This window comes from Anopheles cruzii, unplaced genomic scaffold, assembly GCF_943734635.1.
Source record: "Anopheles cruzii unplaced genomic scaffold, idAnoCruzAS_RS32_06 scaffold00307_ctg1, whole genome shotgun sequence".
In the NCBI taxonomy this organism is placed as follows: domain Eukaryota; kingdom Metazoa; phylum Arthropoda; class Insecta; order Diptera; family Culicidae; genus Anopheles; species Anopheles cruzii.
The window spans coordinates 1-16,265 of record NW_026453928.1 but is presented as its reverse complement, the minus strand read 5'-3'; the positions used below and the strand labels follow the sequence as shown (position 1 = coordinate 16,265).

The window sequence follows — 16,265 nt, the reverse complement described above, 5'->3', positions numbered from 1 at the left end:
TGGTCGTTTCAATTTGTTTCAATGAATGAACGCGTTACGGTTGTTGTAGCTGAAGTGCCCCGTAGCTAAACTTTGTGTGCCACACAGGGATGGCAACAGGCGACCGGAACTTCGTTGCTTCGTGGGTCTATATTTAATATTTAAAATATATTGCTCCTTCATTCTACATTCGTTTAGCGTGCCGTGCGTATTGACGTATTGTAGCGTTACAATGAAATGTTTTGGCGAAATTATGCCAACCTTCAAGTTAGTCCCGAGCTTACAACTCACATTTAAAGTGCGCCCTAATTGTGTATTCCTATTGTCGAGTCAGAAAATTATCTCATTAGAATGGGTCCATCAAGGTTTAGTTTGGAGTCCCGTGCTAAGCACTGTGGAACCCAGTTTCCTTGGGTTGTATAATTAAGTTAGCATTTAACCGAAGCTGAAAAGTGTTTTGTCAGAGCTTTGCAGTCCTTCTACATTTTGTATGCCCAGAAACTGGGCACCGTCGCCTGCCGACGCACTGTAATGTTTCTGCTATTTTAGGCGAATATAACTGCACTGAAATGAAAGAATCCCATTTCCGGAGGAATGTTGGGTAAAGAGAGCGAATAAATTTTCATTACGCGAACACGCTTTTCCAACTGGAAGCGGCCCACGAACACGTGCTCGTCGCTCGAGTGGTGTTTTGCTTTGATAAACGCATCGTTTTGTGCCTTTCGGTGGGAGCTGAATGGTTTTAAGGAATTTTCTGTTCCCAACAAGGCGAGCAGCTTACGTCCAGGGTACTGGCCAGTTGTATTGCAGTGCTGTAGTGTGGGGATTTCATAACATAAATTGTTTCTAAGATACTTCTATATTCCATGGCCATGGGTGAAAAGAGGCACGTTGGAAAAGGAGGCGCGTGGCACTTGTGCTACTTTTGGTAACAATAATTTCTTTACGCCAGCAACGTAAAATAATATCTTTCTTGTAAAAAAATGATCGGTGTTTTACAATTGAAAAGTTAAAATGCTTGATTGGCGAATCACAATTATAATCGAAATTAACTACGAAAATTGTGCTATGAAACTACTTCAATCAGACGGATTAGAGTAGAATCCTTTCCCTAACAAAAAGGAAATTTTCTCAGCCAAAATTAATTGGTCCGCTTCGCATTGACTGATCTATCGGCCAATCAACGGCATGTGTTGTGTGCGGATTCTGTGGCCAACTTGGGCCAACATAATTAATTACGAGTTCGCCTATTTACTCATCAATCTGACCGGTAATTCGATCTTGTTTATTCAGTGCTGCCCGCATAACAAAGCATTATAAATTAGCTGCCACATGCTCGCTAGGCCAAACCCGCCACTTCTGGTTGGGAAGGGTTTTTGAAGTTGTGAAAAAGCCAACCGCCTGTCTTAAGATAAGGTGCTTTTGATAAACGCAAACTCTGTGCGCTTCGACCAAAGGCGAAATAATCGAAGATTTACGTGAGCTTCAGCTTGTCCGTGTCTCGGGGGAACGTGTTTTCACGACTAGCCCGACACTTTTCGACGCGTCCACATTGGCCTGCCCTGGGTGTGCCCGTGTTAATGGCGTGCTTATTGAAAACGATAAATTCGATGGATTGAGCCGATGAGTGGAATCACTTGCTTATTTATCAAGGATCCGTAATTTATGTAAACAATACGAGTCATCCGTTGTCCTCTCTTAGTGTGATTGGAATGTCTAGCTCTCCGTTTTCTCCAGGTTTGCATTTCAGGGCTCAATTTAGCATATCACCTAACTATTAAGGCATTAAGCACAAAATTGGCTCCTAATGCAGTTCTAGAGGCATGAAACGTGGACTGCCCAGCGAGCAGCACGTCCTACCACGATTCGTGCTCCTTTGGCAGTTTAATTGATAAAATGTGGTTCGGGGGATCATAATTCTCTTGATGCGTCTGGCATCAAGAATGATTTACGCAAAGCCGTCATTCCTCGGCACTTGAGCGCTACCCACACAGCCTATCTGCCATCGAAATGGCATCGTGCGAAAGGAGCATCGCAGCACAGTGTGCTTTTTCGGTCATTGATTTTGTGCGATTGAAATTGAAATTTTTGCTCCTACGAGCGGAACACGTTCGCCTTGTGCGGTGGGGTGTGCAGATGGTGTGTGGTGCCATGGCCATGCGGCCTCCTCCCTGCGGCCAGGTAATGGTTCCAGCGATCTACACGGGCAGTCCGCAGGCAGTTAGTCCAGTCTATACGGAGTCTACGTGATTAAACCGGCGCTTTGTGGTCACGATCCGAGTACATCGCGTACCTTCACCGACAGGTGCGTGTGGCGTCCGAGTGGACCTAACGGTCGCCGACGTTATGATGTCGACGGCCGCCCAGACCAGGGGGCCGCCTGACCTCCACAAAAGCGGCTGTGCTCTGTGCATCCGTGCGCCAGGTGAATGGCGATGGCGACGGCACAGTACTAGATAACCAGTTCGGCCGTGAGTAATCTCTTAATTATCTTTTATGGTCCGGGCGCCGACAAGCACCGCAGCAGCAGCAGCAGCAGCTAGTGTCCAGGGACCACGGATTAGGGAAAAGGTACCGACCCGGGCGTCGACTAGCTTCACCTTTTTCGCTGCACTAAACGGTGGGCCCGGGATGCGCTGGGAAAGAAATCCTATTTCTGCCGGCCCCGTCCGGTAGCGTCCAGCCTGTCCGTGGTCCGCCGTCGGGAAGCACTTCGAAAAGCAATAACACAAATAGGAAATTACCTTGCCGTAGGCAGTTAGGCCCCCGTGCCGGACATCATATTTCGGGGCATCCGCGTTGCTCGAGTCGGCCCAGGGCGTGTGACAGGTGGACGTGAGCGTCATGTAGCGTACGCCCAGCGCGTAGTAGATCCGCAGGACACCGAGCGAGCCGCCGAGCGAGTGGCCACCCTCGACACCGATTAATGAACACATTTGACGGTTTTTGTGTGCTTGTACAATATCTGTGCGGGAAGTAGAGGATGGGCGAAAGGGTGTACAATAATTAATGTCAATTTCATATGGGCCACTGGTTTGCGATGCGTCAGTTGGAGCCGTTTACATCTGTGACCCTGTGGTCCAGCGTAACAGTGCAAACCGCTCTTGGGACCACTTTCAATCTGACCATTTAGCGTGGTGTACCCCCAAACTGAAAATCTATAAGATGCGCTCTTGGGAAATGGCTACTTCATTTAACGTCCGTTGGTTTGGGACCCAGCGGCGGTACTTACCAAACACCGAGGCACACGACGTCAGATGCGGCGAGTAGCGTTCTGTCAGTCTTTTAATTACGTCTATCTGCTCGAGCGTGATCTGAACCGCATCCTTATGCTGCGCCTCGCACGGAACGTAGGCCGCCCAAAACTGAAGCGAAAGAAGCATACGGACCAAGAGATAGAGGCAACCGGCAAGCGCAGGAACGGCACCATTAGTGTGAGAAATGGGAGTTGAATTGGTGTAAGGGAGGTTCGGTGGACGGTGAAGAGATTTTCCAGCAGCGATTATGTCCGCCCAGGTTGCGCGGGATGAGCTGTTCCAGAAGCGTGTCCAAGCACCCCATCGCGGTCGGGAAGGAAATGAAAAATCAATTCCATTAATTATCCCATTTTTTTTCGCCGCTTCTGCCGTCGGGCGTCGATCGTCGGCGCGACGGCGACACCTTTGAGCCCGCCGTGCCGGGGCTTCGATCGGCTTCGACCCGCGGTAATTGGCGTATCCGTTTTTTACGACCCATTATCTGGCGGGCTCCACGATCAGGCTAATCGATGTCAGGCTGAGGGCTCGGTTCGGTTTGGTTGGAAATTGAATTACACATTCCATGGCTGGCGCTGGCAGCGGGCCACGGCGGGAGCGGGAACCGTTTTAAGCTAATTAGTGATCATAGAGACCCCGGCCAACCGATGTTGTCATTTCATTAGATCGCGCATTGTTTGGCTTGGGTTGACCAAACACCCGTCAACCCGGAGGAGGAACCGGAGGCTTTGTTTGTGCTGGTAATGGCGGAAGTGTCTGGACGAATGTTTCACGCTCATTAATTCGTTATCACCCAACCGGGGGGACGAGACGATGGCGGGAGAAAGAGAGAGTGCGGGCGGAGGTGCACGAACAATGTCTGGTCTCCGCTCCGGATGCTTCAGGAAATTACAGTTTTCTTTTGTTGGACTGCCGATAACTATCATTACCTGGCCGGAAGTAGTACTTTAAGTAGATTAGATACCGCCAGGGACCGGCCAGGTGTTTGCCGATGAAGAGTAAATGAAAGTAATTCTCTCTTATGGCCCCTGGTAGCCCTTTCGTCCGTATCCATTGTGGCGAGTATCCGAAAGGATTTAGTTTTACTTCTACTTCTGTTTTCTTTTTATGGCGAGGCAGTAAACGCTCGATAACCTAGTGCTGGAATTGGGGCCAAGGATTCCATTACTTCTTTCCCGTGGTTCCGTTTCCGGGTGTGTTTGTTTAAGTTTGCGATGAAAAGCGAACCGAAAACCATTTGGAGATTAAACTATCGCATTCGACCTGCTTGAGGTTTGTTGGTGCGAGTTTCGGGTACTTTTTAGAGATAATTTTACGCAGATTGTAGCTTAAATGCAATTTACAACATTGGATTTAAATTGCACTACTTTATTGCCACCTTCAAAATACTGTTGCAGTTTGGTTGATTTGATTGAAAGTTGAACGGTTTTTGGGTTTTCCAATGTGTTACATTAAAATGTTCTACAAATCTTTTGTTTAAATCAAAGACTCTTTACGCAAGAATTATCCTGAATTTCTCTTCAGCGAGTTTTTAGTTGTCTAGAGTTGTCTTTGATTATCGTGCTGTGGTGCATGATAAATTCCTTCGAACTGGCCCAACTGTTGTCCAAGAATACTATTTCAGGATTAGGATTTATACAGAGACAATTCGTGGTTCAACTTCCTCGTGATGGTTTTGCATCACATTTTTGTGATCATTTCGACCTAAACTCGACCCATATTTTTCCGCATGTAATTACTGGCTATTCGGTAAACTCAAGAGATCCATGGACACCGTTCACAGTCGATATGGGAGATACGCGCCGAATGGAGAATGGATCAGACATATTGGTCTGGGCTATTGGTGTATTAGCGCATAGCATAGGGATCGAAAGGCGATGACCTCATTTCCGTCTTTGGGACTACGTTATTTAATACAGTCATTCGAACTCTGCAATTAGTTTGATAAGGCGATCTTTCAGATCCGGCGATCTAAAATTGCTTTTTTAAAATAAAATCATCAGATCTGTTAGCATGTGAATATTTGTTTTCCGGTAGCAAACATTACAAACGGTTCGGCTTATGGGTTGTTGATAATGTTATGTCGAGGACGCTACATTGAAATTTTGTTCTGGTCACGTGGTCGACAGGTTAAAGCCACTTGGAAATGGAAGGAGTTCATCTAACTCTTCGTGGTATATCAGCCTAACCAGTGCTTTTGTTCATATTAAGGGGATTTTAAACTGATACTGGAATATCGATATTTGAACGATTGATATTTGAGAACCTTTAAGAGCGTTTATAACCAATGACAATACAACAATTGCGCAATATTTAAGACAATTTTAAGAACTTCGACGAAAGAATTAAAATCAAATTATTGCTGAGTAGTCTTATTACACCATTTTACTTGTGTAATGATCTATCGAGGATTAATTTACGACTCGTTTTGAACTGTGAATGAAATACAACAATAGCATTTTTTTGGCAAAATATAAAAGAAGTTAGTCTGTGATGGTCATTAATGGTATACGATGCTGTATTAATGTGGTGTTAATAGTGTTCATATGTACGGTGGCTCTTTTGAGTACAATTTACAGAAGTAAAAATTTTGTTATCGTCTTCAGAATTTGCGCATTTTTCGTTTTTTTGTGTCTGACATCAGAAAAAATCTATGAAACTGTTAAAATGAAAGGGTGCGTAATGAACGACAGTTGTTGTGCAACGGCCGGACCATAAAATAAAGCTTGTAAAGTCTGACAGAGTGCCGTGCTAATCGATGAGCAAAATGAGCTCAGTTTAGAACTAATGCTGAGAGTAGCAAAACACACCGACCCGACCCAAAACCTTCACAATTGATCTCGTGACCCTAACTGACGGCGTGTCGGTAATTCCCGAGAGGCTCACCTTCACGGGCTCCTGGGTACTAGGAAGTGAGAAAATAATTTTTTGCCCACCGGAAGGTGGCCCATATCACAGCGGAAAAGAAAAACTGGAGTGGCCGGTGGAACAAAAAAATTAATTTACCTTTACCGCACCGGTTTTTGCTCTCTTTTGCTCTCTCTGCGCTTTTCTCTGGCCAACTCAGTGCCGCTCGATTGGAGCGCCGCGCTTTGCGTAAATGGGCTTCTTACGCGGCGAGCCTGGGCCGCCTAAGAGCGTAAGATGAATCCGTGGCCTCAACCTGCGGCCACCCAGTGGCCCATTGGCCCATTAATGGCGCGAGACCCGATTAGGTGGGAACGGCTAGGTCATTTCCAGCGAAGGTTAACGTTATCAAATTAATTGAATGCGTTCCGGGTACGCGATGTTTTTGGCGCGGGTCCCGCGGGAGAGAGAGATCGAGATGGAGGACGCAGCAACATTAACAGTTTCATCCGCGGTAGCCTTGGAAAAAGTGAGCAGAACCTGCAGCCTCCTGCAACGAGCCGCGTGGGACAACGGCCCTTTTCCCTTTTCTCCCGAAGCGGCATGAATTGGTCCGGCGGGAAATTGCTTTACAGTCGCAGGCGCGTCGATGGTGAGTGGGTGCGTGCGCGTACTTCCGGTTCCGACGGCGCTGAAGCCACCGGACCCGGGGTAATTTGCAACCAAGCTCCCGGACCTCGAGAGCTCGATGAAAGATGGCGCGCGCCCCTGCCATTTGCAATGGATTCCATTTTCTCTCGCCGCGCTCGTCCTGGGGCTTTATTGCGCCCGCTGCGTGCCGATAAGCTTCTTACGGAGATCGAGATTAATTTACATTATTTTTCAATCAACAACCATCGCCGCCGTTCAGCGGGTAGCACCGGGAGAAAAAGTGGCCAAGATTGTTTCTGCATTTTCCGTCGTCCTTCGTCCCTTTCGACGACCGCCCAACACCAGTTTTAATACACTCTGTTCACGCCGGTTCTCTAGCGCTCGCGTGTGGTACGTTCTTGTCACGGAGGTTTCCGTTTTTCCCTTTTCCCGTTGATTTTGATAAGGTTTAGATAAATTATTTTCGCCATGGAAATTGGAGGGCGTGAAAAAAGGTAGAAGTTAGAAAATAGAAAGTATTGCCCGCCCCTTCAGTGCGTACGCGTGAACGGGGTTTCCGCTCGAGAGCCTTTGATCGTGCTGCAAAGGCCGGTCCGGTTACCGGCATGAGGGGGCAGGAAAAAACAAACCCGGCAACAACAATAATCAGAGCTCGGAATGGTTTCAACAAAACGGTTAATCAAAGTGAGAATCGGTGGACGATTCGTACCTAAAAATAAAATAGCACCGACGCAAACGTAAAGCACAAAATGAAGGCCCGTTCGGGCTGACGTAACGACAAATTGTGCCAACATTGGGACTGCTGCGACTATTGATTTTCGGGCGTCGCGAAAGTTCTATTAAATCGGGATTAGGGGCCACCCGGGCACCCGGCGAGTTATTTAGGGGCACAATTTAATGAACAGCCGACGCGCGAAACGGAACACGTAGTTCAGATATATTTTCCGCTTCCTGACACTTTGCTAATGAAATGCGCTGCCGAGTAGCACCGGGTCCCTAATGAAACGCCATCGACGCCTAGGGACGGCTCCCCACAGCCGGGTTAGAGAAAGCTGGTATTTTGAGAGAAATGTACAAGGGGCAAGGTTCACGATCCTGACGTGGGTTTCAGGGTGTCAAACGTGCCGGCAGCTCGGGGGCGTGTACCGAGATCTGCGTTCGACGGAAAATGTGTTTTAGAAGAGGGCATTTTTATGGCAAAGTTCGTGTCAATCTGTTTTTTTTTGTGGTTGCAGAACTCGGAGTTTGTCAACGTTAAGTTAAACATATTTTTTTATGCTGAGATTCTTGCTCCAATTTGATCTCGATCGACACCCCTTCATAAGTCTCATGAGACCAGGAACAACGTTCAAAGTCACTGCGATTTTGAGGAAATTGGGGGCTGTCCCGATCGGTCTTCGTACCGAAAGGGGTAAAATTACAAATAAGTAAGTGTTAGTCAGTAAGTAATGTTGCCAGATTTTTGGTTCTATTTATGACGCACGACGGACATATGGTTCGAAGGAAGGTCGACTGAAAATCGACGAAGGTCTTTGCCACTAATAAAATGTTTTGAAGGCGATTTAAATAACGTGTAAATTATTATGGCAGCCAGATCCGTTTTCCCTGCTCGACTCAAGGCGTCCCCATGATTAATTCTACCTCCGTTCTGATGCTCTCTTGTGTTCTTGAATTTTTCCAACTCTGAAGCCCCTCTGACAATCGCCAGCGCAGTAGAAAGGACAAACATACAAACCGACAGTCATTTTTATAGACATACCAGGTCTATACCTTGAGAATCGGAATGATAAACAGATGGCTCTACCTGTCAATTTGGTCCTCCTAGTTTTGCTTTTTTTGCAACATTACCTTGTTTCGACATCAGGCAAAGGATTTCAGGTCGAAAAAAATAATAATTTAGTTTGCAACCGATCTTTGAAAGGGTTAGACCATGTCGACTTTTGTGCGTGAAAATGGTGTTTTGCGGGGATCGTTGACTTTCTGCTACCTGTTGAAGCAAACTGCTACCGAATTCAATCAAATGATTGTCGAAGCTTGTTTTTGGAAGACCGCAGTGCTTTGAGTGGTTTCAAAAATTTCAAAATGGCGATTTTTACTTAACAAGCAAAGAGCCGGAAGTCGGAAGACTCCAAAAAAGGGCTTTCCAGGGACTCCAGAAAGGTGTGATGCATCACATGATCCTAAAACCTGGTGAAACCGTTAATTAAGATCGTCACTGACAACAAGTGATCAATATGAACCATGCATTGATCGAAATACGAGCAGAATGCCGTGTTTTTTGGTCCGCCATGGCAAAACTGGTTCAGGTTCTGTTTATATAGAAAAGTCCATCAGAATAGCGTCTGGGACATTCAAAGGGATTTTGTGTGCACGGAATGAAGTGTTAAATCGTTTATTGCGGTTCATTCTGCTCTTCAAAATAACACACCCCTAGATCCCAAATTCCTAGAACTCCTAAATCATGTGCTAAAATTTGCCGACCATTTATAACCAATATGAAACAACTTAATGTATCAACAACAGAAGTTGTTGAGCCTTTGATGCGATTTGAAGAGCGTCCTGAAGCATCAAACCAAGCCTGCCCAATGCTGCAAAACAGTGTAAAACTGAAATTGCGCTCTCGGTCTGCCGAAATCGATTGTTCCGGATCAAAAGGACTGCTCTGCCCGAGCGGGTCGTGGAAATTGATTGCGTGGCACGCGGACGAATGTCGGTATCGGTCATACTTCTAGGAATGTAAATTGAAAGTCCCGCTTTTATAGCTTCTGGGAGCGACCGACGGGGTTATTCTGTGGATTCGACGGTCGCCAGAGTGTGTGTGTTCATGCCGCTCATTTCAATTACAAATAATGGCAGCTGCGCCACAAACGCAGTGTCGGCCCCGTTTATGACGTGGCCCGCGGAAGGATCCCACCGTGAACCCGTGATTGGAATTTTAACGCGAATACGTGCACATCCATTAACAGTATAGAACGAGAGAGAAAGAGAGCGGAAAAGTGCTGGCGGATCCGTTCGCTACTGGACCGTTGATCGGTATAAAGTTTAATGGCTCTCTAAAGTATATTAATAACTCCAAAAGAAGGAAGCGAAAGCTCCGGGTTCCAAGGTGGCGCGCAGAAAGGTCGTAATGCGATGTGCTGTTTCGGCTCCGCCTCCCCGAAACCGTGCCCCTTTCGGTGTACCGCAAAGGTCAGCCTGCCCCGGCTCGTTGGGCCGTTTCGGGATCAGATTTGGCGCGTTTATGTTGAGCGGAGTTTGGTTGGACCCTGGCGACCAGGCGAAATCAATTCATCGCGCTGAAATGTTCGCTTGATTATGCATTTTTTAAATGCTCAATAGAATAGAAAATGAGTACGATTATAGAGCCCGTTTGGGGTGGCCGCTTGGCGAGAGGTGCCTGGAGGTACATAAATTTTGCTCGCCGAGCATAAAACGTACAATGTTCCGGGCGGGATTGATCAGCTCGGGGCGGGCCATTATTTTGCGCACAGCGGAACCACTGGTCTATTAAACATGGCAAGGAGTTTTACGAACCGGTCGATCTCTTACTTCCCGTTGGCTGTGTGATTCTTTTACAGCAAATTCTATCCGGTTCCTCATCGCGGTCTGTTTGTCTTCAATTGTTACGTCTTTGTTTTGCTGCCCGACACGACACGTCGTCGCCAGACTCGCCCGGAGCCACACCGGAGCCCGGACGATGCTTGTTCGAACCCGAAACCGAAAGTCCCAAAACCGTTGGCCTTGTTTGGCTTCCGGCACAATCATCTCCTCCCGGACCTCCTTGGTCACCTCCTTGGTGGGGGGGTCCTTTCCGATGTCACAGCTTCACCGACCGATGGCGCGAACTATTTTGGGGGGCAGCCAAACTAGCAAAAGTGGACCATAGGACCGAGAAGGCTCTTGAGAAGCACCGGCACGGACCGATTGGAGTGGGTGTAAAGTTTCCAAGACTCCAAAGACCTCGTCCTAATTGAAGGAAGCGAGCAGAGGCGGAATTCAATTTCCACGGCCACCGCCTGATGTTGGCGGATGCCCACACCCAGCAGTCGTTCACCCCCCCTGTGGACGGATCGGAAGTTCATCGAAAACATGGACCTCAAGCAACATTTGTGTAAGTCTCTCTCTCTCTCTCTCTCCCTGCGTCTCGCGCTGTCTCACTTGCTCTCTGCGGGTGTAGAAAGTAGGGAAAAAATGGGCAAAGAAAGTAAACTCTTCATCGCGCTTCAAGTACCCGGACCGGGCCGTGTTTGAAGGGTCATCGGAAAAGTTGTGCGGTTTTCGGGTGATTGAATGGAAAGTTTTTCCGCCCACGGTGGTGGGCGGTGGGCGATGGAAAACCGCTCAAGTTGTTGGGGAGCTGTTGGTTGATTAAAAAACGGACCGGGTAAAGTGTGCGCTTACGCACACAAACAACGGCGACCGGACCGGAAGTACAATAGACTCGGGGACCCCTTTTTGGGCAGGCGTGTTGGATGTTTGGTGGCGAACTTGAGGGGAATCGGCCACCGGGACAAAGTTCACAGTGAGGCAGGCAGTGAGTTAATTGCGCTAAAAGGTTTACGTGGCACCGGCGAGTGGCTTACCTGTGCCGCTATGCGGCCCCGTTTGAGGCGCTGCAGGTCCGTGTGACTCCAGGCACTCTTCGACCAGGGCAGAATCGACTTGAGATCATCGTCAAACCTGTCGACGGGAGAAAATGGAACCACCGCGCGCGCGGGTGGCAGACATTAGAGCAGGAGGCGCCAGTGCATGAAGTCGAAGAATGTCAAGGTAAATTGAAAAAGTTGCTAATTGAACTTGTTCCGTGCCGTGCCGCTAGGAACGTCAGACAATGGAACACCACACATCAAAGCGTTCTGCGGTGCCTTCCCCGGCACGCAATATCCCCGGCCCCGGGGATGTCCTTCCTGGAACCGCTTGCCCCCCGTGTGTGGCCGAAAAACTTACCGAAACTCGTTCAGCTGATTGTGGAGGAACTTCCGTATGTTCCACGGCAGATCGTTGTGGCCATCGATTAAAGGCACTGTGTCGAGCAGCTGCGTGGCCACCTGCAGCCGCTCCTCGAGCGGCGCCCCGGTGGAAACCTTCAGCGCCAGCGGCACGGCAACGCCGGCCGCACCGGCTATCAGCAGGATCGAGGTCACCGCCAGCCACTGTCTCGACGGAAGGTCCCACTCTGCGTTGTTTGTGGGAGAGAGAAAATGGACCGGTTTTTGATTAGTTTTTTTTCCCGATGGTTTTCCCCCCATGCGGTGTCCTGGTTGTGGTTGGCTTTGACTCGAACGAAACAGTGAAATGATAGTGTAGGAAATACATATTTATCCCCGGGCCGGGCCCGGTGGAGCAAGAAAAAGCATCCAATTAAAATGATTTGCGAGCCGGCCAAGCACTTGGCAGTGGGTGCTTGTAATTAAGGCAGAATGAGCGGGTATAATTATAATGTACTCAATTTATAACCATCTTCTAAGGGTCGGCAGCCATTTTACACGGGCCAGCCATTGTAGTCGCCGTTTTCAGGTTCGGTGCTGCAAGACGGATCGCTTCGTGAGGAGCGTTGATAATTATAATTTGATTTGCGTTCTTTAGAAATTACTACCTTTAAATGATGGAATCGCTTCATTCTGGTTGCGGAAGGTTGCGGGGATTGCCCCATTTACAATTAGCGTAGTTTTGCGTTGATCGTTTTTGGCTTCCAAGAATGTGAAGCTCAAGTCAGGCATATTAATTTTCCAAGCGAAGACACTGCTTCCACTGCAGCGGAGACATTTCCAAGAGATGTTGCTCCGTTCCGATTTTAAGCTTGAAGCTAATATTATGATTTAATTTGGTGACCTAATGAAGAGGTTTTTAAGTAATCCTAAGCAGCCCCAGAACGATAACTTTGGTCTGTACGTTTTGATATTAGCAAACGGCATTATAAATCAGTCAATGTGTTTTTTTCGAAACGCAACGAAACATTTAGGAAACTTAATGTTAATTCAATACAACATGTGACCCACTTCCCTTAATCCATCAACATTATTGGGATCCGTTTTCAATTAGGTTAACGTTCCAATTGTGATTTGAACGAGGTTTCGCCTTAGACTTCCAATTTTGATTTATTTATTCATGACATAAGGGGTGTCAATTAGGCTGACAGCTTAAAGGCCTAACTTGGAACTATTTAGTAGCTCAACTTATCACGACTGACAAGTCACAAACAGAAGCCGATAACCGGCGTAGGTACTGATAAATGAACGAAACAGTTACTATGAAGGAATAAAAGTAAAAACAAATACGACTGTAATCAAGCGACATTTTGAAGTCAAAAATTGACGAGAAATGGTCATACGACCGATAAAGAGCTGGTGTTTGGATCAGTATCTCCTGCCGAAAACAAACTTTTAGACCAACCTAATGACCAACCTTTGCATTTTTTTCTTATTTCTTTTTTCTTTCTCTACCCATTGGACAAGGAGCATCGAACACGAACACGAATACGTAAGTTTATGAAAACTGTTAGAAATTTGTTTTTCAGAAATACCTTCTGACAATTAAGTATCCGGAATTTGTGATTTTAACAAAAACCTTTTATTCGATTTTCGATATTTTTGTTTCGTTGGATTGCTATTTTTAGTATTAGGTAGTCTAAAAAGAAATTCATTATTTTTGCGTGTACTTGACTTTATTAAAATACTTCCAATGGTCCGATTTACGTCAAATATGTACCAATTTGTAGGAAAATTTGTTATCTTTTCAAAGATAGGCTTATAATGCCTCTTTTGTGCAAGGCTTAATCGTTATTGGCGAAAAACTGGAGCAATCCATTTTCACAATCCTTTTTGAACTCAGTTTTTCATCACTCAGGAAATTTTGTAATGCACGAAAAAGGTGTCAATCGCTTAGTGCAAGGTCTGGACTATACGGCGGATGCATTAAAACTTCCAAACCAAGCTCCTGGACTTTCTGGCGAGTCACTGAAGACGTGCGTAACATTTCGTTGTTTTGTTGGAACAGAAAACTTCTTCCGTTGGCCGATTTTGGTCGTTTCTGGTCAATTGCTAGCTTCGAACGGTGCAGTTGTTGACAGTAGAGATCTGAATTTAGTGTTCGGCTACACGGAAGCAACTCATAATAAACGATTCCTTTCAAGTCCCACCATATACCCAGCAGAACCTTCCTGGTCATGAGTTCTGGTTTGACCACCGGTTAAGCTACTTCACCACGCTTAGACCACGATCATTTTCACAAAGTATTGTCGTATGTATCCCATTCCTCATCCCCAATACCCATTGGCTTAAGAAATGGTTCGATTTCATTCCGTTGGACCAAAACTTTGCAGATGGCCATCATGTTTTTTTATGTAAATAGGGTGACGCCCTAACATCGAGCTTCTTTGTGAATCCAGCTTTGCGCAAATGGCTTTAAGCTGTTCGATGATTGATCTTTAGCTCCTAGCCGATGTTCTGATTACTAACATGCCGATCAACTTTGATTATTTTTGTGATTTTATCGACGTTTTCGATTACGTGTCTGCCTAGGTTTTAACATAAAAAATAACTGAAACGAGAAAACGAAACCAAAATTTCACATAGCTAGCTGTTACAGTATCGGCACCATAAAAATTGTGCAAAATTTCAGCTGCCTAGCTTGAATTTTCGCGTTTTTAAAAGAAAACTTGTCAAATGTACCGAATTTACTCAATGGTGATTTCCATTGTTTACACCCTCTATCTCACAAACGAATGGAACAAACAATAAACAGTGAAAACATCTTTTTAAGTGTGAAGTATCAGCTTTAAAACGAGCCTTAATTTGAAACTGTACGATCAATACTTCACGAGATTTCGATCACTAAAAACATCTACCTTGAAAATAATGGATTTCTTTTTAGACTACCTATTATATTTCTATTTAGCTACGAAAATGAACGGTAATAAAATTGGGCTTAAACATTTGGCGTAACCCCACACTACCGGCTATGAGCTCTCGCCCTCCTAACGGTGCCTATGAAGGTTTCCCGCCTCGCATCGAAATAAAAAAAACCCTTGAGTTTTAATATAAGTTACGTGAGCACAGGTCAAAATTGAGTTTTCTAAATATGTAATTTATGTTTGAACATAACCCGAACCCGTTCAGATCACATTCCGGTACAAGCTCACAGTCGCTTATCTGGTTTGCCCATCGGACCGGCCCTGTCATCAGGTTGTTTTAGGTTGGGGGAAAAAATGAGTAAATGGTTGCTCCGCTGCAGCATAATTGGGCGCACGGGGCCGCCGGACATATGCTTCGCAGCTCGTCGCGTCACCATCCCGTCGGCAGCCTCAGAATTGCGCCCGACGGGAAAAAGAAGCGCCTTGTAAACCGCTTAAATTAAGCAAAATTTATGTTGCCAGCAACTGTTTACTTTTTTTCCTGACACAACACATTGTCGTTTAACGGAATGCAATTAATGCCCCCCCCAGAATGCAGAAGTTCTCGGTGCCTTCGTCCTTCGGCGAGCGCCCGCAGAGTTGAGGCACTTTGCGCTGCTTAGCTTCAGTGTTTTTGTTTGTTCCAAGAATTATGGCGTCCGTCCGGAGCGTGGTCCGACCCCTGAGGGGGTTAGCTCCTGCGGATAGGGTAAAAGTTTATCCATCGCCCCAGGCGCCATGCTGTGTGCTGTCATCAGCTCTCGTTGCGCCAAGAGATGGAGCGATTCGCCTCGCCTCCGGACCCGGACCCGGACCCTGATTAGCATTTATTTGTTGCGCAAAGTGTACACCATTGAGTACCCGGGGTACCGGGCGCCCGAAACTTGCTGCGAGCGTTGCTTAGCCGGGCACGGCACCTCCGAGCCCGACGAGAGCAAATCTCTCGAGTGCTGAAACTAAATTGCAACGATGTTAATTTGCGTCCTTTTGACGTCCGACTACCCCGTGCGCACCCCGATCGCTTCCGAGTTTGACTTGCAACCGTGGCCGCCGGGTCTGCCCTCGGTTTGGCCCCACAGCACCTCATCAGCGACTGCTGCATCAGATTGTTTTTGTAGGTTTGCTGGGCCCGCCGGCCGCTGGTGCTGACAGGGCCAGGGCCCCGCACTCGGTACATTTCACGGCGCAAAGGCCGGACCAGAGTCACTGGAGATCTTGGAGCTGGGCACTTCGGAGCCATTAGGTGCCCACCCGGTCGGTTCAGCTGTTGGCGGATACGTTTGCTAAGCTACTCCTGTTTAAAGAAAGCAACTCAGGAATGGTGATAAATTTTCCTCGGAGCCACGCAAAGCGGAGCCACCAGCGAAGGGACACGGCCCAGAAGTGTTCAAGCAAGTCCGACTTTACCGGACGCTTCCTCCGGTGCGCGATTGAAGCAGAGGCGTTTTATGCTCACTACCCCGTGCCCGGGTGCGATGAATAATTTATTCGAAATTTAAATTTACCCCTACACTGGAACACCACCACCGTGTAGGTCTTTCTGCAGCAGCTCTTGGGGTTAGTGATGGTGGTTGGTCGGCACCCCCCGGCCTCGCTCGGACCTTTCGTGGTGTGAATCACGGCGGAAAGGTGCTCCAACAATG

At 47.0% G+C, this 16,265-nt stretch overlaps 1 protein-coding gene across 1 annotated transcript in view; it reads right to left on the bottom strand.

The window, feature by feature from the left end:
• LOC128276015 (dipeptidase 1-like) overlaps positions 1-11,907 on the bottom strand; it is a gene marked incomplete at its 5' end in the record, with an annotated part of 16,126 nt that extends 4,219 nt beyond the window's left edge. The window contains 4 exons of the mRNA XM_053014484.1: positions 2,724-2,944; positions 3,212-3,344; positions 11,315-11,411; positions 11,679-11,907. Of these exons, the coding sequence (XP_052870444.1) occupies positions 2,724-2,944; positions 3,212-3,344; positions 11,315-11,411; positions 11,679-11,907 (680 nt within the window). The remainder of the gene's footprint in view (positions 1-2,723; positions 2,945-3,211; positions 3,345-11,314; positions 11,412-11,678) is intronic.
• Positions 11,908-16,265: the final 4,358 nt, after the last annotated feature.